The sequence below is a fragment of the Sardina pilchardus genome, chromosome 4 (genome assembly GCF_963854185.1).
Source record: "Sardina pilchardus chromosome 4, fSarPil1.1, whole genome shotgun sequence".
Taxonomy (NCBI): Eukaryota; Metazoa; Chordata; class Actinopteri; order Clupeiformes; family Clupeidae; genus Sardina; species Sardina pilchardus.
The window spans coordinates 10,836,350-10,858,961 of NC_084997.1; the positions used below are offsets into that span (position 1 = coordinate 10,836,350).

General features: G+C 42.8%; 3 protein-coding genes across 5 annotated transcripts; 1 reads left to right on the plus strand and 2 right to left on the minus strand.

The window, feature by feature from the left end:
- Window positions 1–1,049: 1,049 nt before the first annotated feature.
- On the minus strand, window positions 1,050–5,578 carry wdr74 (WD repeat domain 74). The gene is made up of 10 exons (XM_062533417.1): window positions 5,420–5,578; window positions 5,058–5,164; window positions 4,817–4,941; window positions 4,627–4,690; window positions 4,325–4,468; window positions 4,107–4,208; window positions 3,140–3,296; window positions 2,446–2,588; window positions 1,863–1,916; window positions 1,050–1,622 (listed from the first exon to the last, which is right to left on the minus strand). Exons 1-10 carry the CDS (start codon window positions 5,478–5,480, stop codon window positions 1,437–1,439), a joined length of 1,143 nt encoding a protein of 380 aa, XP_062389401.1. The 5' UTR covers window positions 5,481–5,578; the 3' UTR covers window positions 1,050–1,436.
- Window positions 5,579–9,138: 3,560 nt separating this feature from the next.
- Window positions 9,139–16,433, plus strand: asb18 (ankyrin repeat and SOCS box containing 18). Of its 2 annotated transcripts, none has more exons than XM_062534121.1 (5): window positions 9,139–9,498; window positions 13,561–13,828; window positions 14,703–15,219; window positions 15,389–15,502; window positions 15,769–16,433. In XM_062534121.1, the coding sequence occupies exons 1-5, from the start codon at window positions 9,207–9,209 to the stop codon at window positions 15,952–15,954; spliced, it is 1,377 nt and encodes a 458-aa protein (XP_062390105.1). In that variant the 5' UTR covers window positions 9,139–9,206; the 3' UTR covers window positions 15,955–16,433. The 2 variants fall into 2 exon arrangements, with proteins under 2 accessions (XP_062390105.1, XP_062390106.1); XM_062534122.1 differs by lacking the exon at window positions 9,139–9,498 and adding an exon at window positions 9,526–11,241.
- Window positions 16,434–17,774: 1,341 nt separating this feature from the next.
- gpr39 (G protein-coupled receptor 39) lies at window positions 17,775–21,312 on the minus strand. Of its 2 annotated transcripts, XM_062534124.1 has the most exons (3): window positions 20,048–21,312; window positions 18,152–18,417; window positions 17,775–18,073 (listed from the first exon to the last, which is right to left on the minus strand). In XM_062534124.1, exons 1-3 carry the CDS (start codon window positions 20,808–20,810, stop codon window positions 17,933–17,935), a joined length of 1,170 nt encoding a protein of 389 aa, XP_062390108.1. In that variant the 5' UTR covers window positions 20,811–21,312; the 3' UTR covers window positions 17,775–17,932. The 2 variants fall into 2 exon arrangements, with proteins under 2 accessions (XP_062390108.1, XP_062390107.1); XM_062534123.1 differs by having other exon boundaries at window positions 17,775–18,417; window positions 20,048–21,310.
- Window positions 21,313–22,612: the final 1,300 nt, after the last annotated feature.

Consider the following 22,612-nt stretch of genomic DNA (forward strand, 5'->3'; position numbering starts at 1 on the left):
GTAAGTGTGTGTTTGTGTGTGTGTGTGTGTGTGTGTGTATGTACGTATGTGTGTCTGAATAATGCGTCAGCATTGTCCTCCCTCCCGCTGCCCCCCCCCCCCCCTCCTCCTCCTCCTCCTCCTCCCCCTCCCCACCATCTCCCCATCTCCTGGACAGCCTCAAGGATCCCTGCTGCTCATTTAAATAGATATACACCCTGAAATCTGCTCAAAGACATCACCTCTTATCACAGAGGGAAAGGCACGGGGAGGGGAGGGACAAGAGGCACAAGAGGCACAGGCACTTCTCATCTAATAAATAAGCTTGAGGACAGGCGGTCACAAGGTGTCCTTCTCTCCACGCAGAGGCCTGTCTCAGGCCGCAGAACTGAAGGCCAATCACACAATGAGTATTCGCCTTTTTTCACATGTGGAAGAAAAGTTACTGTCTCACAGGATACTACACAGACCACTAAATGAATATGCAAACATTCATCCTAGATGGTTTGACAAAACATCCTCAAAACATCCTCAAAAACATCCTCAAAAGTACAGTAACACAACACTGGAGGTAGCCACTTAGCGCTAAGGTGGTACCCAATTCCATCTGAAACTGATGAGAGGGTTTATGCTACTACCCGTCATTACAACGACAGCAATGTCATCTCAGAGAGACTGTACTTTGAAGTCGGTGTTGCATCAAAATGAGTTTGAAGCTGTTGTTTTCTGAATGCTTAACACTAACAGCCCCTATTTGAAGCACCATTTCTGTATAAGTATAATAATAATAATCTCCCATCTTTGAATCCACTCAAGTCTCCAATCAGGAACTGCCAATTTCCCTAACTGAAACGATATTTCAATCAAATAGCTACTATGTATGTATTTCAGTTCCCACACCTAACCAGACGATGACAGTGGGCCCATTGGAACACCCCTCTCCAGCCTGATAAACACGGTCAAGGGTGTGTGTACACAAACAAACGCACCAGAATGCTATATGGTTACACCTAATCAGGGGAAGACAAGGCATTGCTGCCTGGGTAGCAAAATCAAGGCACAGACCATAATATGTGAATAAGGTATAATAATAGATCAGATTCAATGGTACAGTTCATATGAATAAAAGACTGGACACATACAGTCTTTGGGAAGTTAACGCTGTTCATCAATTCAATGTGAGGACCTGTAAGATCTGTCCGACTCCCATAGGGACACAGCAGAACTTATCTATACACGTATAGTCTGCAGCAAAACTCAGCGATACACGTATATTCTGCACGAATTCCAACAAAGGCTCAACAAAGACTCCATTCCGTTCATACTGAATAATTGGCGGATTGGGTGATATAGGATCTGAAGATGACAGCCATCAGTTTAAAAAATATGTAAATAGTCTACACATAGTTAGGTTTGAGTTGATCAGCATAGTTCAGTCTTTTTCTGTCCATCTTCGGTTATTTCTTTGTTACTTTTCTTTTCTTGGGGGCCTCGGTCTCTGTGGCACTTGCTTCTGGCTCTTCATTAGCTGGTCTTTTCGTTTTGTCCGTCACCGTTTCCATGGCATCCCACACCTCATCCTCCTCATCCCCTCCTTCCTGTTTGACCTCCTCCACGTCTCCAGAGAGGTCATCCCCAGTGTGCTGAAAACAAACAAACAAATTCATTACGGCAATCCCCAATTTCACAAAAAGTGACAAAACCACTCAAATTGAGAACCCCCCCCCCCTCCCCACACACACACACCTATACTTTTGAATTGCCACTCCCTGAGCGCCATCAACAAATATTTAATTGGTGATTGAGTCAATCCTCAACACAAAACTGTCCCTAACTACATAAAAGTAGCCATCACGTCTGTCATACACCAGCCAGCTACTCACCTCCATACAACTACTAGAGAGCAACACGCAGTTCAGTCTCGACTTCAGGTACACCTGTCGTGGATGAGAGAAGAAGGGAGCAGTCAAGAAGTGCCTCATGGAAAAAACACTCATAGAGACACGACAGCAAAAGGAGGCCATCTTGACAACTGACAGCACTTACACTTAGACTACATATTATTATTCAGTGACTTAATAAGTGTCTATATGAAGAGCATTCCTTAAAACTAATTCTGCATATGTTCTGCCTATGACATGCTGACAAGGATAGACACTAATATGTATACAGAAGATATAAGCACAAAAAAAATGCAGGTACTTTTTTCTATTTTAAAAAAACAACTCAAAACTGGTTTTAGTAATGGTTTGCATAAAACTGAAGACATTGTTATCTGCATGGTTACAATACGTGTATGCAAGTCAATGGGCCGTAAATTACATGACAAGCAAAGACTGTCCAAACACCATGACAGTGTTTGAGCTTAGGATCGATTTTGCTTTGTTATTAAATTGTTTTTTAGTTAGACTTAAGACTTCGCTAGCCTATGACTGGCCCCGTGTGTGTGTGTGTGTTTGTCCAGACCTTGTGTTGCAGTTTGTGGTCCTTGATGTTGTGTACTCTCAGGAAGCGGTCCAGACCGCAGGAGGCCACCAGGGGGAGCGTTGGGTGACACTCCAGTCCTCGGACGCCCCCCGCCAAACCCTTCAGACACCCACGCACCAGACCTACAGCAAAGAGGAAAGACACAATATTAATGCCCTCAAGTATTTACTCTTTTACATTGTCTCTCACACACACATACTGTACACACGCACAAATATCTAAAACCAATAAATACATTTTTCACATTATGGCGCCTCAAAGTTCAAAAGCATAATTTAACTGTGAACATCTGATAAGAGATGTCAAAGAGGAGGAGATGGAGGAGTGAGCACAAGAGATCTACAGTTACAACAAAAAATGAGTCAGAGCCATGGCCAATATTTCTAACAACCGTAGCATGCCTAACCCGCACTTACCATGCACCTCCTTCTACTACTACCTACTCTGGCAACTCTTCTGGATGGTACTTCAACTTTTATTGTCATACTTAACTTCGGCGCTCTCATCCTCTGGCTGTTCTGCACTAGCGCCCTCTTGTGGTGTTGGCTAGGTACCATTTACTGTTACACGAGGTCTCCTTTGCAGTGTTGCATGAATCATAGTCCTCAATTTCTAAAGGACTTTAGATTAAAAAGTGTCAGCTAAACGAAGAAATGTAAATACAATATCTCACCTTTCCGCAGGTCCAAGATGGCCAGCTGTCCCTGTGTGTTTCCCACCACCACAGAGTCTCCGCTGGCGGGCAGAGCGAGAGCGGTCAGCGGGTACTCCCCAAACTGCACCTCCAGCACCGGACGCCTCTGAGGGGACGACGGGTCATAGATCCGCACCTACGGAACAAGGAGCAGAGAGAGGCTGCATGACTGATGGATACCTACCTACATAAACATGCAGACAAGCACAAATCTATCTGTGTGTGTGTGTGTGTGTGTGTGTGTGTGTGTGTGTGTGTGTGTGTGTATTATGTGCATGCAAATAAACACAAATCTGTGTGTGTGTGTGTGTGTGTGTGTGTGTGTGTGTGTGTGCGCACAATGCACATTATGTGTGTGCGTGTGTGTGTGTGTACATTATGTGTGTTCTTGAGATTCTCATCACTGACTTCATGAATAATGCATTAACATCATTCTTCATAACGCAGCTCCACAGTCCAGAGTTATCCGTCTGAAGATCCTATATCTTATCTTACCTGAAAATAGGGATGCACTGTTCCAACTTTTCCAGCCCTGATTAATAACGAGAACTGGACTTTTGGTACTATTGGACAAATATGATTTATGAGTGCTGAACACCAAGCAGCCCATAAACTTGTTTGGCGTAGCAACTGTGAAATATCTCAGCAACTGTGAATATATCTAATAACTGCCCACCTTCTATTTTTAGCTCCCTCCATGCTTTGTCAGCTCCTCTTTTAAGCAGAAACTACTGATGCATGCCATAGTTCATGCTCCTAAATGTAAACATATATTGGTAACATAAAAGGTATACTACATATACATCTACTGGCACTACAGATCGGCCTATCAGACCGATACCCGATATCAGTGTCGGATCACTGCATCCTCACATAGAACACCATACAAATCATACACAATTCTTAAGAAAAGCAAGAGTTTGTCCAAGCATTGGATTTGACATACCTGGTGATGCCCTGTGCATGTGATGATCTTGTCCGAGTCTGGGATGAAGGCCATATCTCTGACCCAAATTGGTACACGCAAGTCCAACCAATCATTTTTCACCTGCCGGCCAATTCAACACAAAACATCAACAAAACAACATGACAAAATCACTCAATGGAGATATGTCACACTGACCCATCATAACGGCTCAAAAGCACATTACTGCGTCCACTTACATTTTTGGCTGTAAAAACGGGCTTGTCTGGTCTCTCCAGGTCCCATACTTTCAGTGGATTTTCCTTCCCTCCTGTGGCTACTCGACTGCGCTGCGATTTGTTCTGTCGCATTCGGCACACACCACTTCCCGCATTGATCTCAACCTGACCACAAATCAGCCAACAAATACTTAGGCAACAAGAGGAAAGACACAGATGTTCACAAATAAGAAAACAGAGCGCAGTTATCAAATCCAAACAATATGTCACTCTACTAATATAGGCTCAGTATGATAAGCACAGTGAGTGTGCAACACACTTACTGTGTCAGTGCTCCCCTCCTTCCAGACCTTTAACAGTCCTGACTCCACACAGGTGACCAGAGCACTGGATCAAACAGATACCAGAAATAGCCATGAATTAAAAAGACCAAAACAAGATGCATCATGAACCGATTGGGATGGTGAAGTCGCAAATATATTGCAGTGAGCATACACACAACTCATGACTGACCTGTCAGTGACAGCCAAGCCTGTGAATTTGCCCTGTGAATGGTCCCCGCATTCCCTGCTCTCTGTGAAAATGCCTTTGTCTATGCTGAACGTTTTAACTTCACCATTGGCACAGCCTACTAGTACCTGGAGGAAGACAGCACACGCAAAACAGACAACTGATTAGAGTAAAAAACGATCAGGCCACGAGCACGGGAAGGCATTATGGTATTAATAGTGTGAGGGAAAAAAGTGGTCTTCACCTCTGATTCCTGTGGATCGCCCCATCCAAGAACACAAACTTCTTGATCTCGACTCAGGCAACTCATCTCACAGAAGTTGAAAGCTTGCTTCTTCATTAAACTTACCCCTTTAAACCAAAAGGCATGACAAACACAAATGTTCAGGAACGTTCAGTGTGCGGCTTAATCATTTTAGACTGTTGACACATGAAGCATACCACTGTCATTGACTCAATAACAAAGTAATGTTATCCTGTAAAAAGAACACTGAGCTGCCTAGCACAGCACGGGCTATGTCGCTGATAACCCACGTGTTTCCATAACAGGCACACCAAGAATCCGCATGGTGCAACAAGAGAACGTGTAACACATCGGTAACCTACCTTTTAATATTCCTGTTTCCGAGCCAAGCCATATCGAACAATCCTGGCTTTTAGAAACCATTTTAACGGGTGTTTATTTAATGACAACTACAAACCACGTACAACATAAACTAGTACGCACCGCTGCATGGAAATAGCGACAATAATAAGACTTCCTGTACAAAGCAAACCCACATTTTTCAAAATAAAAGTCGGAACCTTACTTTACACAAATTAAAGAACATTACACCATTAAAATAGGTAAATAAAAAAAAACAAAACAAAACAAAATACATGTAATTCTATTCCAAAAAAATATGTTATATTATATTATGTTTATGTAGGCCTATGGGGGGGTGGATGTTGTCATCCTGAGCTATGAATAAAAATATTGCACTGAAGATAAGTGAGGATCTACCATAGGTTCTAACAATTCTGATCTATTTTCATTAACAGAATTTACTGAGTAATGCATACAGGTCTCACAATTATTAACAGGATGAATGAATGTGCCACTGGCCATAAAAGCAATAACTTGTTAACGTGTTCCAATTAAGTAAAAATGCACCAACGTAGACATTTCAGTCTGATGCAGACATTATATAAGGTCATTGCAAGATGTGTCTGCTTGCTAAAATGTCAAAATTGCAGATGCAATAGACTACGTAGCAGCACAACATTTAAGTTGTGCAAAATGTTGAAATATTTGTCTTAAAATCTTAAAAGTGAAGTTGACTTTTATTTTTGAAGCCTTCACCATCATATTGTCCACTCTTGTCTCTTATTGCCGCCACTACCGCTGCCCTGGGTCCATGGAGCTCATGGTCCTGTTTAGAAGTGAAGTTGGCCTACTTGGCTTATTATTGCCACCAAGTGGAATGGAGTGAAATGTAAATTTGAACCCCATTTTAGCACTAGCCTGTCAAGGGGCGTCTAGATTTCTAGGCTCCTATAGCACATTTCTAAATATCAATTTTGTTTTCATAAGGATTTTTACTGTCACATTTGCAGTCATACAATCTATTAGCTTACAGTTCGGAGTTGAACAAAAGGAGCCCAGTCCTCAGATCTGATATACAGGAGTGTAGGCTACTGAGTACCCTGCTGTCGTTTGAGGGCCTGACCTTGGCAAATGAAAGAACCCACTAAAGACAGAAATGTCAGCTCACACAGGTGGATCCAGGGTAGCCAGAGCATGTCCATCATCACTCCTCAGAAACTAGAAACACTGCCATGGGAAAGCACGTGCCCTCTGCAAAGCTGCTGGCAATCAAAGCCATGCTCTGACTGTGAGACGCTGAGTGCTGAGACAACAGTTATGATGGTGAAAGCTATGATGGACCTCGACAGTGTTGCTGACAGCCTGAGGATCTGTTGCATTGTTTCGGATGCATCAGTGCAGCGCAGGGTCTTCTGCACCATTCCTGAGGCCAGAAGGGTCTTCTTTATCGGTCCTGCTGGCTAGAGGTCTGCATCATTGCTGCCAGGAGCAAACTCTCTGCCACTACTCCCAGCTCTCCGTTGTTGCTGCTGCCCGTCTGAGAGCCCTCTGTGAAGCGCTGCTTCAATGCCTTCACTGCTATCCTGCCCTAGTGTTTCAGAGACAGCTGCTCCAGACGGAGACAACTTCAGGTTAAATCTGTCCCAAAATGAACACATTTTAAGGCAACTTTATGTCCAGTATCACCAAAGATCCCTAAGAACATTTTCAACCGTCTCTGGTATCACTTCATGGCCACGGCACAGGGCTGTTGATGTTTGCAAAGTTTTAGCATGCATTTAGGTAGTTAACTCACAAGTTCAAAACTACATGCTGCAACAACATCAAACAGAATCTGGGAATTTTGTTACTACATTGTTACCATAGCATTCATTCCTATGTAGTTCAACAACCCGCATTTGAAGGGGAAATGGTCCAACTATCTGTCACAGATATAGCCTACAGTAGTTTATAAATCAGATATTTTTTTGGAAAGGGCATGCTAGTTTCTGGGCATGTTCCCAACATTTTGCAGTGGACACAGCCAGGGTCCTTAGTCTAACGGGCATTCACCTTGTGGAGAAGGGTAGAAACCTCTCTTTCAGTTCAATAATGTCATACCAGATAGCTTGTTTACAGAGAGTTCAGCAGATTATTGTCAAATGCAAAACTGAAGGTCAACCAATGACCATAGATTTCCAAAACTTCCATAAATCAAGTGTTTAGTGATGCAGAAAAGGTAAATAACATCAAATTGCAAATTGAAATAGGTGGAGATATACATATTTCAAAATAATTAAAACATTTTTTAAAAAGATGTGGCCACAGGCATCATGTTTTCGGGTTGTCCATCTGTTGGTCTGCGTCTGTCCGTATCCGTTTATTTGTCCAGATCACCACAAGGGCACATACTTTAAATTAGAGAGGAATGTTCAATAAACCTCTGAGGTTCACCAACAAATAACTGCCTCTTTGCCCATATAAAGAGTTTTGGATACTTAATATGGAGATTTTGAATAATCACACCTGTTAAACTTTTTCAGTGACAAAGAAGTCTGAAATGCAGATGTTAAGAGGTGATTTTTTGCTACACAGGAGCTCATTTGCCTTGTGGACAAAAACTGCAGCTTTGGGTCCTTCTTGTAGGCAAACTTCAGAGGTCTGCTGGACTCAAATACTGTATGAACTAATTTGATTTTGGGGATTGAAGGTCCAAGTTGATGAAATCCATGCTTTAGTAACCTGCATCAGATTTAATACGGATGTTAACTTGGTCTCTAAAATCAAAAGATTAGATTATGGAGGTCAAAGGTTAAAAATCAAGGTCACAGCATGATAAAGATGGATTTTTTTAGTTGGATTTTAATGTAGTAATGTAGAAATACTGGAGCTGGTTTTATGCTGTGACACAGAAGCATGTTATGGTGTGAGAGTGCATACCTTGACAGGTGAAGGTGATTGTTAAAGAGACTGGGCACGTTAAAGAGAAAGTTGTTTGCTTGGCTACAGCCAGACAATGGCTACCGGCCTCTGCTTTTGGACAGGTGTTTGGCAGAGCCTGCGCCTACCAGTGGGTTGAGGCAGTTAATTAAAAAGTCTTTGAAACATTTCATATTTCATCATATTAATCATATTCATTAGTTCACATTCTGTGTGTTGTGTGCAGTTATCCAAGTGGTATATAAGTAAATCATCAAACTAATAAAAGCTTAATGTTTTGCGCATTTCTCTCTCTCTGTGCATGGAATAGACCCACATAATCCATATTGCCGATGTAACACTGCAAATATCATTTTGAACATATAGAATATCTCCACTCTGATTTGAAAAGATACCACTTCTCATGGTCTTTTTCATGCAGCTCATTGAGAGAACACAAGTGGCCTTTCTGTGCGTTCCTGTTCAAACAGCCCCAGTGGCACAGAAAGGCTGAAACAATAGCATGTCAACAGTCTACTGGAAAGAAGCCATAGAATCCAGGGCAGCTGTTTTGCCAAGCCCTACCGTTGTGATTTAGCAGAAGTGCATTGTTTGCTATTCCTGCATCAGTGAATGATATCATGGTCAATGTGTTTGACCTTGCCAAAACATCTGACCTCGTCAGACAATGCCAGACTTTCAGACTGGTCAGTGAGGTGATGGAAGAATGAGCATTATGATCCAGACATTTCTGACTGCCCCCTGCCTTCCCCACAGCACATGATGCCAGCCTGCTATCTATAAATACATTACAAACACAGGGGTTAAATAGACCGCCTCTATGAAATGTCCTGCAGTAGGCTGCCCACAAGAGAAAATATTTAAGGTCACTTATCACCATTCCAAGGCATGTTTTCAGTTAGCAGAGGCTCATGCACCTTAAGCCAAACGGCTTCATACCATCAAGGGGCAGACAGAGCCAGACATTCGAATCTCCGTGTCACAAATAGCCACCAAATCTCTGCCGGAGACGTGTGCAGAAGTAAAGTTCCAGGGAGGGACTTTCTTTGTCCCCCTGTTTTGGAGGACCTACTGTACCAATTCTGGAGAGGTCTGCAAGAGAACCTCCCCGCCCGAGAGGAGCTCAACAAAATCATTGAGTTCCGGAGTGATGAACTTCGCTGGACTGCAGAGAAACAGGGTGGGTTGCTTTGGCTCCAATTGCATTTCTTCCTGAATCTGGGAGTAACGGAGGAGAATTGTAGACTACAGGTACAAGGGAAGTATTAGGAAAAAAAGAAAAGATGTCTTTGGCTGATGTCATCTTACAGATCAAAGACAGCACGAAGAATGCTACATTAGAATTTTAATTGAAATCACAGGAAGAGTGCATGCATGAGAATATAACATACTATTAAAAATAGATTCTTCCATAACTTAGTTAACGTTCTGTCATGGTTTACCTTATGCATTGAACAATATGTCAATGTTTTTTGGCTTTGTTTGTAAACAAAGCATCACCATGGTCAGCACCTGCGATATCTTGCGCATGTCCAGCTTGCTCGAAGGAAGTAGCTTTTATTTTTTCTTCGAGTTGCTTGCAACGATTTCAATGCCTCGTTGTCACTCACAGTGCCACTTGCCCCCAACCTTTTGGCTGCTCGCCAACCACGGCTGCATGACAGTATCATGTGAGACCTATTGTCCTGCAGTGAAAGCTCTTCAAGGTGTCATTCATTTAAGTATGTGCATGTTATCATGAGAGGCATTTGCTGTCGTGCATCCAGTCTTTATTTAGGATGCGACTGGATAGAAAGCCACATGACATGACCACCTTGTATGCATTGCACTTCTATTGAGAACGATGCTTTATATCTTTTTTGGCTTGGATTCATAGCACCTACACTACTCACATACAACATGAATTATTCAAAGAAATGTTGATCGATTCACTTGAAGGTTACCAACCTTTGTGAAGCTGCCATTTGGCTTAGTAGTGCTAAGTGCTATACTTTGTACAACATTTGTTGGGGATTATACCAAGCTGCATGTGCATAAGACAGAAATCAAGATCAAAACAAGGAAAATAGCTGTGCTGAGTCTTGTATTAGCCTTGGCACACTAAATGACGACTGGTCAAATGAGGATACAGTTGGTTGTCTGTTTCTCAGGACGCAACCTTCTCACAAAACATGTACTGTACAGACACACAATCTCCTTTTGACACTGACTTTTACAAGCATGATCATCAGCATGCCTTCACTATTTATGGAAGTCTGTATTAAGTTATTTGTTGTACAAATAAATATCATGGCTAAAGTGATATTGTTTTATGTATTCAACAAATGTGTAATTTTAGGCAAAACATTATGAAGTAGTATGTTTTTGGCAAGCTGCATGCAGAATTTTGAAACAGTTAATATTGCAAAACCAAGTTTCCCTTGATGTTTTTTCCTATCTAATGCGATGTCGTTTACGCCGGTATTTCATTGACTGCGCTAAATATGGAACAGGTCACCATGGATTTTCATATGGAGAGCAAAAGTTCAAGCTATTTATGGCTACAGACAATAGTAAACTGAGACTGAGTAGAGGAGGGGAAAAAAAAGAAGAACACTGTACACGCTAGCGGGCTGTGTATATATACTCCCGGACGACACAGCTGCTCCGAGGTGAGAAGGGGAGATGCTGAGGACCTTGCGCTTGGAGAACCTTTGCCCCACCGTGTGCCTGGACCGCTGGCCAGAGCTCCCTGAGAGGGATGAGCACCGGCTGGAGGAGCCCGAGGTGCGCTGCATGCGCCTCTATCAGGCCGTGGCCCTGGGGGACCTGCGGGGGCTGGGCAGGGTGCTGAGTAAGAACTATGTGGACGTTGACGTGTTTTACAGTCTCAGCGAGGAGCTGAAGTGGAAGCCCTTGCCAGAGACCCCCTTTGGTCCATCAGGTAATACCCGTGTGAAGTTCTCCTGCTTATGTTGCATAGCCATGATGACTTTCTTGCAGATGTCAATCTTTTCATATGAAATAAAACTCAACTGGCATAACCAGTATGTTGCACTGAGATAAAAATCAGCATTTGAAATTCTTTTTTAAATATCACTTACTCCCATTTGACCTTTACGGGTCAATGCAGGTTAATGTAAATCTACTTCACTGGTGATCACCTTTGAATAAATGTGTTTCTTTTTATTGTTGTCATCTGACATTAGTTCTCAGCTCTTTAGTAAGTGTTTGTTTTTGTGAAAACAACCTGCTAAAAGCCATGTTTTTACACACTATTTATAGCACTGAGCCACTTCACATGTCTCGTCCTCAGTTGTTATTGTTGTTATGAGCAAAGGTGGAATGGAGTTCATTCTTAATCTCTTTAGCTCTCCGAGCAGATTTACAAGCCAAAAACATTGCCACGACATTCCAGACAGTGATTCTGGTGGCCACTTTCGGTCACTCTCAATCATGTGCATCAAGAGTGCATTCCTTCCCCAGACCAGCTGTTGGTGGGTTTACGCTGCCTATCTTTCTCTTTGACAAGAGGCGCCAATAGCTTATAACCAAGCCCTGCATATCAGGTCATCTCTAGGTGGCTCTCCACATTTCACTGTAAAATCTTAAGGTATAGTTGGTGCAGTTTGATGCCACTTTAACAAAGTGGCACGTGGCATGCTACATCTCTCCCACAATGGGCTTGGTATGAAAACTAAGCTTCCAGAGCTTGGGTGACCTCATATGCTCAGATAACCCAGCCCTCAAAAGGGGGCGGGGTGGCAACTTCTTTTTCTTTGTGCAGCGGCCAAACTGTCAGAAATATCAAGGAGATTAAACAGATGAGGAGCAAAATAGCTCTTCATCTGTATGACATCAGGATGGCCAATTAATATGGTGGAAATTAGAGGAAAGGATAAGAAGTCATGGGGCCCTATTTTGACAATCTAAAATGCACTGACAGTCAGGCTTGTGCACAATTTTGAATTTTAGAACTGGCCACCATTCAATTCATAAATTGGAATTTGAATTGATTTGGCCCCGCCCCACAGGAAGTTGAATTTGAATTTGAATTGGAATGACAGGACGTGGAATTCAATTCATGGCAATTCAAAGCAATGCAGTCACACAACAAGAAGAATGTGTTGAATCTCAAATACATTCCGTTTTGGTAAGGTTACTTTGGAAATGTAATTGGTTACTGTTTTCAATTATAAGCTATGTGTTTGCTGCAATCATATCTGACATACAGTATATTAGAAACTTCATTGTTAAACACTACCCTTAAATTATGTACATGAATTTGTTCGAATTTCATTGAATTCTACTTCCTTTAATTCAAATTCAAATTGTAATTCTGCATCCTTTTTTTTTGACCTAAATTCAAATTCAATTAAAATTCAAGAAATGAATTTGAGTTTAGGAGTCATTCTCAATTCAATTCTGAATTTTGTAGGCTACAAGCCTGCTGACAGTGGTGAAAAGCTTAAATACTGTACATTTAGGGGTGTGTCCAGTTAAAATTCTGGGTGGTTTTGTTATCGAACGTCAGGCGCATTGTTCAGAAAGGTTGTTCTTCTCTTTCTTATTCAGTCATGTGAGTCATTTGTCAGTTAGCTGCACATTTGAAGGAATCTGTTTGCATGCGAGACCGTGTATAGACTAAACCTTGCTTTACTGAAACCTGTTTGTGGCTACATGTACTGTATTCTGCACTCACCTTTGATCTGAACTAAAAGGCAGTGAAAACATCACCATAGTCTCATAGGCAAAACAGTTCTACATGTTTAGCCTACTTTCTCTATTGATGAAGGGGAACAATAACCTAGCCTGAAAAAAAAGTCTTACCCCAATAATGTTCCAATGACTGAATAGAAATCCTAAGGCTAACATCCTGCCGAGAAGTTGTTTGGGCCTGCCTGCTAAAGGCTGCTTACATCTCATGATGTAGTGCGTCTTCAGCTCTGTTTGCGCCTTCCATAGACCAGGTTTGTCTTGGGCGAATGAGTTCTAGATGGTGCAAGATAGCGAGCGAGTTTTGGATCATGTGCCAGACCACACCTTATGCCACACCCCTGGGTCAAGCCTTACTAAAAGTGAAGCGCATGGCGCAAAATTCGCCACAGACTCAAATAAGAAGCTTCATGCTTCAAGCTTAGGCCTACTCCGCGTTTCTGATCGTCAAAATAGACCCCATGATATTGTGCTATGATATCGCGTTGTATTGCATGGAATTGCATAAAATTATGTTTTCTTGGTCGATCTCGTTGTTTTTCTACAGGACTGTGGTCTCTTGAGTACCAGCGAGAGCTGACCAGTCCTCTGTGCATCGCGGCAGCGCAGGGCTACAGCGACTGCCTGCAGTACCTGCTGGAGCACGGCGCTCGGCCCAACCTGGTGGCCGGCGGCCGGACAGCGCTGCACGAGGCGTGCATGCACAGCGCTACAGAGTGTGCAGAGATGCTGCTGGAGTACGGGGCCAACCCAAACCAGCTCACCGAAGAGGGCCTTTCACCATTACACCTGTGCAAACATGCTCCCTCACTCCGGTAACAGCTCTGCAGCACGTGTCTATAGTGACAAAGAATGCACTTGCTAAATGAACAATACATAAATCATCACTGGTTGTGCTGAAAAGTTATGCACACTGAGAAGTTAGTCTACATGTCAAATAAACAGTTGTTTAAAAACAGGTACATGTCACAAATGTATTTTCACTTGCAAGGAGGCTTTGTGCACATCCCAGGTGTTGAACGAAAAGGTCAAATTTTTGTGAAGAAAGTTTGCATACTCCTTGGTATTCTTTTTGATGTAGCCTACTTTTGCTGCCAAATGAGAAAATAAACTCAAAAAAGGACATCAAAAAAGAATACCAGGGAGTGTGCAAACTTTTTTCACAAATGTATTTTCAACCAAATATTTGGCCAAGGTCTGTAGATTCCAAAAGAGAGATGGAGAGTGTTTTACCATGAAAGTACTAACCAAGGGTGGAGCTCCAGACCACACACATGTCTGATGGGCTGTCGGAAGTTGCCTAAGAGCCTAATCTCAACAAGCGCACTGCAATAAACACAACAGGGTGGGGATGACTTGGCAACAGGGCTAAACTATTCAGCAGCCAAGCTGATGCATAAGCTCTTTTGGTGTCATGCTCCCTAAATCACTTCAAAGCTGGTCAATGTATGTGTCTTGTTGTAGTAAAAAAACTTTCCCTGCTCCAGGTTCTTAATGAAATTGAGAGAAAAATCACCAGAAATGGAGACTACAACTGTCAAAAACCAATCAGATTAAACCATTTTACCCACAATTTGTATTTACTTTGTATTATTTATGTTTGAACGCTCCTGTAGACTCCTGTTCTTTGTGTGTCGAGTCCTTTGATGAAAGTCGTGCTAAGGCAAATCCTGGTCTCTGTTGTTGTAGCTGTGCCAAAGCGCTGATACGCTATGGTGCCAAGGTCAACAACCTCAGCGAGGACGGGGAGGACGAGTCTCCCCTGCATGTGGCGGCCAAGTACGGCCTGCCCCAGCACGTCCAGCTCTACCTGCGCTACGGTGCCAAGGTGGACCAGCAGAAGTCCTCGGAGGAGACGGCCCTCTGCCTGGCCTGCGGGGAGGCTCGCTTCGACAGCGGCGACGAGCAAGAGGAGGGCTTCCTCCAGGTGTGCCACTTCCTGCTGGACTACGGCGCCGACGTCAACAGGGTGGATGACGAGCGCAGGACCCCCCTGCACAGGGCCGCACGGAACGCGCAGGACCGCCTCGTGGAGCTGCTCATCGAGCGCGGCGCGGTGATCAACGCGCTGGACTACAACGGGTGCTCGGCCCTGTCCAACGCACTGCAGACCGCTATGGTGAAGCAGAGGTGCCGGTCACACGCCGTGGTGCAGATGCTGCTCAACCGCGGTTCCATTAAGGTGTGGCCTGGGGCCTTGCCCAAGGTAGGCTGACATGACATCCATTTTTTTTGCTAAAGTTTAATTAAAGTATACAAATCAAATCTTCATAGAATGGCTACAGCACATTCATAATGATTTCATATTTCCTTGACTAATCTTACAAGTATCATGAACCAGCAATGTAATGACTTGTTCTTTTTTTTTGCCACAGCTGCTAGCCACCTGTGCATCAGCACCAAAAACTGTGGAAGTCATGTTCAACTCCTATGATATGGTGTCTGTTACATACAAATGGATTGAGCTCTTTCCAGAGGAAGAATGTCAGGTCTGTCAGTGATTGTCCATCCTCTGTTTATGGCCTCTATTGACTGTAGTGTTCAGTGCTCGAGATAAACGGAACAAAGCATAAAAATGAGTTAGTAATCACTTCCTGTACCTGACAGCAATATCTGCTGGGTGAAACATGATCTGTGTAAAACTATCAGACTATCACACTATGTACATTTCTTACTTTTACTCTGTTGTGAAACTTGTGACGTTAAACAGGGTGATGTTTCAATATGTGAGTTTAATCTCACGTGTTTCCCACAGACGCACCCAACCTTTTATGCCTCCTTGTTCGGCCTGGAGAACACCCCACGCAGCCTCCAGCATCACTGTCGATCAGTGGTGCGCAAGCAGTGTGGGAAAAACTGTCACGCTATCATTCCTCGGCTACCCATCCCAACGTTACTGAAGAACTATCTGCTGCTGGAACCACAGGGTTTCATATATTAGGCTGCATGGGTAAGAAACGGTTAGAAGTTGCACTGCAAATAAGGGGTGTGTGTTTGTGTTGGAAAGGACGCATAGGTGAATGTCAAGAGTTCAGTTTTCTTCTGCTCAAGGTGGCTGGTAGGGTGAATCAGATCTAAAAGCAGTGTCAGAATTTCTCATGGAAGATTTTGTGCAAATACCAAACCAATTTACTCCCTTTGACTCTGCCGTGGCACGCTTTTGCCACTACTATAGGTCCTTTAGTACTGACAGGGAGACAGACTCTATTCCCAATGTTCTGCATCAGTTGATGTTGCTGACACTACCTTTCACTTGGATGTTGGATATATTTTTGTATGGCAACTGCTGTAGTGTATTAGTGTGCTAATATATTTCTGATCTGTCAAAGAGTGAAGTTATAACATGCCATTGTAAATACTTTTGATAGAGACATCTGCTAAATGAAAATAAAAAAAGGATGAATTTCCATCCCAACAGAACCAGGTCAACTGTGGTTTATTCTATACTGGTCACATTATTGGTGGGTAGGTATTTACTTAATTGCTTCTTTCATTTGTTAAAATCAAAAAAAATAACTTGAAAAACTGTTAGCTGGGTGGTAGGTGCTAGACATGGTTAAAACCAGACTCATTCACTTCAGGGAAAAATCTCCCATGTACGTAAGGGTAAAGGTACCGTAAAGTGTGCGTAAGCAAAAAAAAAGCAGGCAAATAAATGCTTTTCAGGCTGCATGCATTCTGCCCTTCACTTAGAGAATTCGGCAATTTCGGCTCTAATGAAGAATCAGATGGGAAATATTTCCAGCACTAGCATGGTGACGGACGTAAACTTTGCGTTAACTTCATAAAAATCATTGGTCCAGCCAAACCAATCACATTGATCAGGGATTCCTAATGTTGCTTCCCACTTTGCCTAAACTTTATAAACACACAGCATCAGCAGTCAGGGAACAATGTACTGTATGTAGGTATACATTTACTTTAAATAAATGTACACATTCTTCCAACTGCAATTTTCGATGCTTGCAGGAATTGCTACTACCATTTACCACAGCCACTTTCCATTTCAAAACTATTGTGTCATCCCTCTAGTTGCTGATTGGCTGATCCTTTCTGGGGTCAGACGGAATCCTTAGTGAATTAAGGTGTTCCAGACTAGTATGTCCCTGAAATGAAATCTAAATGGGTGTTACCAGGCAAGGTAGGTGCTCACAGTTCTACAACAGTGTGAATAACTAGGGTTATAGGGTCTGTAAAAAAAGGTGAATTCTAGATTATCTGGCCATGTAGCCATCTTCACAAATGTATAGTCACGTAGATAATGTCATGCAGCGTAGCTGTTCTGCATTTCAGGAGGAAGTGCATCATGGTTGCCTCCAAACCACATACTCTAGTTCCGAGCTGTATCGGTCGCATTAATAGACTTTAGTAGCAGATTAGTGAAGAGCAAATCCTCTGAGAGAGTGAGCTTGCTCGTTGCTCTCACCCTCTGGTTCACAAAGTAAGAATTGTGACACACAACTAACTCTTTGTGTTAAAATCAATACCATTATCACTTGCTGTGCCATGTCAACATTTCACGGTCATGAGTAATCAGAGGACAAGAGCCAGCCTTCCCTGAGAAGAATGTTTTTAAAGTGAGAGAGGGAGATACACATTACACCTGTCCCTGCTCGTCTGCCCAGCCCCTCTGGACAACTATCTAAATGGAATGGAAGACATCAATGTAACAGCCATCAGTCAAAGCTGGCCATATACTGTAGGCCTATCTCCTCTTTAAGGCCTAGTAGGCCTAGTCATCAACAAAAAAAGAATATGAGATCACAATACAAACGTCATATTTAATCAAAACTCCACATTAATATATATATGCATAATACAATATCATCAACATTTTAAATCCAGACAAATATTAGAAATGTTAAACACTGGCCACGCAAAGTGTGCATCATGACAAGTTCATTTTTGTTCACTTATGTTTAAATCTCACTTTCCCACTTGCCTAAATGTGAAGCTCCATGCTGCAACTCAACACCTTCTTGGTGTGATAAGCAGGCAGAGCTCGACACAATGACACCACTGTCAGTCTGTACTGTGTTGCATGGCTCCTCTTTCTTCGGGGTTTCACCTGAAGATTTTTTTTGGCGCTGTGACTTTGGCACAAGGGGTAGCATCGACGACTTGGGTGTCCAGGGTGTTGACAGAACCCTGCGGTTCGCATGTTCCAAGGTAGGGCGACACAGGAGCACCTGGACAAATGTTGTGCGAAATTGCTTCGACGACAAGTTGTAGAGAAAAGGGTTGATCACGGAGCTAAGGTAGAAAAAGGTGTCCGCTATGGGGTGCAGAGTCACATAGCTAAGTAAATAATCCTTTGTCCAATGTTCTTTCGGGCGGGCGGCAGACATGAGGCGTCGAACCTGGTTTGGGAACCAACAGATGACCAATGCTAAGACTATCAAGCCTGTAACCAAGTGAAAGGAGAAAGAAAGATGGAGAGGGTGAGTGGAAGTGGGACAAGTTATCAGGTAGGTTGTCATTTTATATAGACAAGTTGTCAGGTTGTCACTTTATATAGGCCTAGTGATGTTCCTGATTGTCCAGACAGGTACTTCCAAATGCTTATTGAGCGAGGCGGTGGTTTTCAGCATATTTAGAATTACTATTTATGGTCAAAATAGTACCACATAAAGACCCTGTTCCAGTTAAACAATATTCCAAATGCTAAAACACCATGCCACTGCTAGGCCTACTGCTTTGAAAGTTTCTCTTTTAGAGAAAGTATGATACATTCAAAGAGCAACAAAAGTATAGGCTATGGAACACAGTTATCAAGTAGTTATGCTGACATACAGTTAGTTTGCATGGTTTATGCTTTCAGAGCAGTAATGTACTTTAACAGACCATATGGACAAGAGGGGTGCTGTTTCAAACTGACTCTACTGTTAATGATGTTTACTTGGCCATAAAACACATCTGAAACAAAAACAGATCATTAACATTGACTTTAATAACTCCACAATGTTTGTCAAGCCTGCACTGGTCCAGCTACACTCATTGGTTCTAACGAGATAAGAGATCTTTATGCCTTTCGTGTAGAGATGACGGTTCTTTTCAGAGCCTGCTGCACAACAACCCTCAGAGATAAAGTGCTTGCTTCAAATTTTTATTTTAAAGTCAACCTATAAAGCTATTGAGCATTTTTTATTTATGGTATCAAATATCCATGTAGAGGAAGTTATATGGTATCAAAGGAAGTTATGAATGACAAAAGATAGGCTATTTAATGAATGACTTGGGCTGATCGCCACTGATGCCATTTTTGGCAACTTGCTGGGAATGCTTTACATTGCTTTACATTTTCACATTTATAAATTGTATGTTAAATGTAACCCAAAATATAATATCAAGACAAAAGGAGAGCATCGTTATGAAACTGAATGTAGGAGAATAATAATTTTATCTAATATCTATTATGTTGTTTTCATAATCACTGGAAATAATAGATAGATAGATAGATAGATAGATACTTTATTGATCCCCAAAGGGAAATTCAAGATAATAATCACAATCGATTAATGTGATTACTATATTGTATAAAATAGATGGAAAATACCATACCCAAACTCTCTAACTCAGATAGCTTTTAAAAAAAAATGTATATATAATTTTTGAGTCCAACAGGTCCCAGATAGCAATGACTCAAAATACATCATTCCTGCTCTACTAATGATGACAGATACCCGAGGCCACCCAGCACGTCACTGAACATTAGGTAAATGTTGAGTAGACACAAAGCAGGCAATCTTTAAGAAGAATCAACATTACTTGACTAATGTGTACTTGTTTGGAGTGTTTCGGACAGATTTTCAACAGACAGTGACATCAGGGAGTCTGGCTCTGGCTCTGTCTTAAAATAGTAAACATCAGAGCTGGACAGAAACTGCTACTTCTTTTGGGGTCTTTCCTCTGCTTCCCTCTCACTAAATTGTTCACTGTCATTAGCTGTTGAAAGAAAAAGTGTTCTCCAGAGCCTCAGACAATAACATCCATAAATCCAAGGGTTGAAGAACATACCCAGAGAGTATACATACCCAGAAAGACGATGGTCTGCTTCCTGGCGGCTTTGACCTGTGCACTCTCAGCCTTGGCCACGTTCCCCGCCGCCTGCTTGATCACCTTGATCATGCTCCGGCACATGAACGCCACCAAGGCCAGCACCACGACATACACCACAAACGCCACCGAGATGCTGGTCCTGTACATGACCCAGTGCTCCGACAGGTTGGTGCAGAAGGTCAGGTTCTGAGCGACCTGGCCGTCCCTCTCACGGACGTGTCCCTGCATTCCTGTGGCAAAAAGCAACGGCAGGGCCACCAGCACCGAGGTCAGCCACGCGAAGAGGATGAGAAAGCCTGTGCGCCTCTCGGACAGCGACTTGTAGCGGAATGGGTAGCAGATGGCCATGAAGCGCTCGAAGCTCATCGTGGCCACGTTCAGGAGGGTGGCGTAGCTGCATGTCTCGAACAGAAAGTTGTAGATCTTGCAAGAGGCATCCCCCGATTCGGACTTAAAGGGGTTCCATATGGCACTGTAGAGCTCGACCGGCATACCAATGAGCAGAACCAGCAGGTCCGAGCTCGCCAGGCTCACCATGTGGTCTGTCACATTCTTCTGCAGGTACCCTTTGCGCCTTAGAACATTTGTGGTCTGAATGGTCACGCTGTTGCCAATAATGCCCAGAACTAAGATGATACTGTAGAGCACTGTAAGGAAGACCTTCACAGAAAGGGAAGGTTCAAGCAATTTCCAATTCTTCTCATCCTCATCTATGATCTCTTCTGTGTTCTCAGACATGATGAAGTATACAATCGGGGAACAAACAACTAACACTTATTATTTACAACCCAGTCCTCTGTGAAAGAGTAAAGATGCAGGTCTCCTCGGAAAGCTATGGGTTTTAACAGGAACTCAACAGGAAATAACTGAGGAAACGGTGGCTTTGACACAATAATGACGTCTCAATCAACTGCACAGAAAGCTACCTGTGAAACTTAAGTCAAACAAAGTCACACTCACGCCTACCCAGACTTTAGTTGGCCACCCCGCTCCGTAGCCCCCCAAAATCCACTAACACAAATCACGGTCCGTCTCCATGTCAAGGCAGCCATGGCTCCTCTGGCTCTGATTCATTCTTCTATCGCAGTTTGTGCTGGTTAATCATCTATCCGGCCCAGGGACCAGAGGCCGCTCTGCGCTGATATCGCCCAGGCTCTCGACACTGAACTCTCCGTGGGCTCTCCCTCCAGCTAAAAGGTGCAGGCTGCCTGCATTGAGTTTGAGTTGAGTTGAGTTGAGCGTGGGAGGGTGGAGCTCTGACGTCACTTGACTTATGATCTAAACAGAGGTGTGGTGTGCTCCATGGAGTGGGTGAGAGACAGAGGCGCGCTCTCCACCGTGTCACTCTGTGACGGCTGTAAAAGACTGATACGATCAAATAGTGTTGCACAATATCAGACTTGTACTAGTAACCTTATTGGCTTGAAATGTAATTTCGTGTTCTAATTAAGACTTGGTGGATCCAGTGTTACATACTGTAATAACTTGAATAACTTCACCTCTAATTCTACTTCTGAAATTGTGTTCATCTAGCAAGTTTTACTACAACTCTGCATCTATGAAACACAACTTGTTTTTAAAAAACTGATGTGTTTATAAAATACAAACTAAAAGAACCACCTACAGTATAAAATCTATGAAAAACATCACGGAAGAGAGACCATGCCGTCAAAAACCACAGAGATAGTAAGGAAATAACTACAAAACCACTGAGGGGAAGTTCACTATATGAGTCATTGTCAGTGTACATACATTTAGCAACGAAAGAAGGGTTATTCATTCATACAGGAAACATTTAACATGTCGATGTTAAATGTCGATGTCGCACAGTTCACAACCTGTATTTTATCATTTAAAAACAGAGAATGGAGAGAGGGTGGAGAGAATCAAAAATACTGTAGAGGAGACACACAAAAGACACAACAGCCCACAGAAACCCCGATGATGGAGTCCTCTTTAAACAAACTGTCCAAGTTGACTGTGAGGAGATGCGTTGAATAAACTTCATCGTGTCAACAGTTTATCACGGATTTGTTCCAGACTAAATTTTTGTCTGTTGAGCCACACGTTAAGATCGTAAACTTTTAGTCGGCCAATATTGTTCATTAGATGGAAGACATGATGAAGTCATGACTGAGACATGATGAAGTCATCATGTCTCAGTACATCAGGCCAATAGATGGTTGGAGGCAGTTTAGTGTAACTATTCCGTATACTTTAACATAAATGCTATACGTCCTTGTTCCTCTGTTCTGTTAACAGATGACCTCTCATGATGCATTATTGCACATTATGCCATTGGTAGCAAACTGTAAAACAAACAAAAGGTACAGTAACAGCTCAACACAAGGGGCCAAAGGGACTGCTTAACATCTCTGTTCATGACTCCACCATACGTAAAACATTGAACAGGCATGGTGTTCATAGCAGGACATCATTTGGGAAGCAACCCTCCCCCTTCACCCTGACTTAGGGCTGCTTTGATGTAGCAGGGACTGGACAGCTTGGCATCATTAAGGGAAAAAATAATCTTCAAGTTT